This window comes from Poecilia reticulata, linkage group LG17, assembly GCF_000633615.1.
Source record: "Poecilia reticulata strain Guanapo linkage group LG17, Guppy_female_1.0+MT, whole genome shotgun sequence".
In the NCBI taxonomy this organism is placed as follows: domain Eukaryota; kingdom Metazoa; phylum Chordata; class Actinopteri; order Cyprinodontiformes; family Poeciliidae; genus Poecilia; species Poecilia reticulata.
Genome location: NC_024347.1, coordinates 20536941 through 20538027, shown reverse-complemented (window position 1 = coordinate 20538027; position 1087 = coordinate 20536941). Strand labels below are relative to the sequence as shown.

The 1087-nt window shown below is 47.3% G+C and overlaps 1 protein-coding gene across 1 annotated transcript in view; it reads right to left on the bottom strand.

Annotated features, from left to right (window-relative positions):
- The window catches only part of snap47 (synaptosome associated protein 47), a 19438-nt gene extending 18547 nt beyond the window's left edge, over window positions 1-891 (bottom strand). Inside the window, exons 1-2 of the mRNA XM_017309960.1 lie at window positions 750-891; window positions 4-519 (exon numbers count right to left, since the gene is read on the bottom strand). Of these exons, the coding sequence (XP_017165449.1) occupies window positions 4-494 (491 nt within the window). The 5' untranslated portion in view covers window positions 495-519; window positions 750-891. The remainder of the gene's footprint in view (window positions 1-3; window positions 520-749) is intronic.
- Window positions 892-1087: the final 196 nt, after the last annotated feature.

Here is a 1087-nt window from a genome sequence, read left to right as displayed (position 1 = left end):
TCAGCAACACCCAGATCAGAGTCAATCTTCTCCAATCCTTGCATCATGTTGTCAAACTGCTCTCCCTGGTGGCTGAGGACTTTGCCAGTGTCCTCCAGTCTTCTCTGAGCTCCCGCCACAAGGCTAATCAGCTCCCTTCCCTTTGAAGGTTGGCCCTCGGCCCCCCGAGCCTCTGAGGTGGGTGAAAGAAGCCGCTCCCTCCAGAAATGCTCAAGCACGTTAAAAACCACCACCCGGTTGGGCTTAAGAGAACCAAACCAGTGCTTGATGTTTCCCTCCTCCAGCACTGTGAGGGTGCTGAAGATGAAACTAGATGACTCCATCTTCATCTCCATGACACTGGACAGGCGGAAGCTGGCGAGACACTCCTTGCTCTGGCTTGAGATGAAGCGCACCATGGTTCTGGTGAGGGACAGGGTTCCGCTCTCCCACCTCTTCTCACCGTTGATGTAATAAGAGCCAGGCCAGCTGTGGATGGGAGCATCCCGGCTCATCTTGAAAGCAGGGAAGCAAGTTCACCTAGGTGAAAGGCAGATAAGTTTCAGTGCCAACATACATACGTTGCTGCTAGGGTTAATCTACACAGTTATATTATGAGTCTGCTTTGCTGGGTGATCTACGTGTGTCCTGGTTAGGAACATACTTTTCTCAAAGTAAAGCCAGCAAACCAATGAATTCGGATTAGGCGCCCGATCAGAAACATTCCGTTTTGTCATCCGCACCACAAAATGCCATTGTAATTGAATTACCYTGCTTTCTCTTGGCTAAATGTCTTTTCAACGTAACATATACAGCGAAAACACCAGCCTGAGCATGACGTTGTATTCTTCCTAGTAACGTTGTTTATCGCGGAAGTGACGTCACATCCGGGTACGGACGCGTTAACTTTCCGACTTGAAAACACTTCCAGATTTTTGTTACCTATTACACACGCGTGAGCGTGTCCGCCGTATTTCGAGTGGCAAGCTAAATTTGTAAAGCAGCACAAGTATAGGTGGAAACTTTTTTCGAAGTAAAACATCAGTTTATGGTTATCCAATTTTGAATTATTCGTTTAAGTTTAGACGACTAAAACTGTTATCAGGTA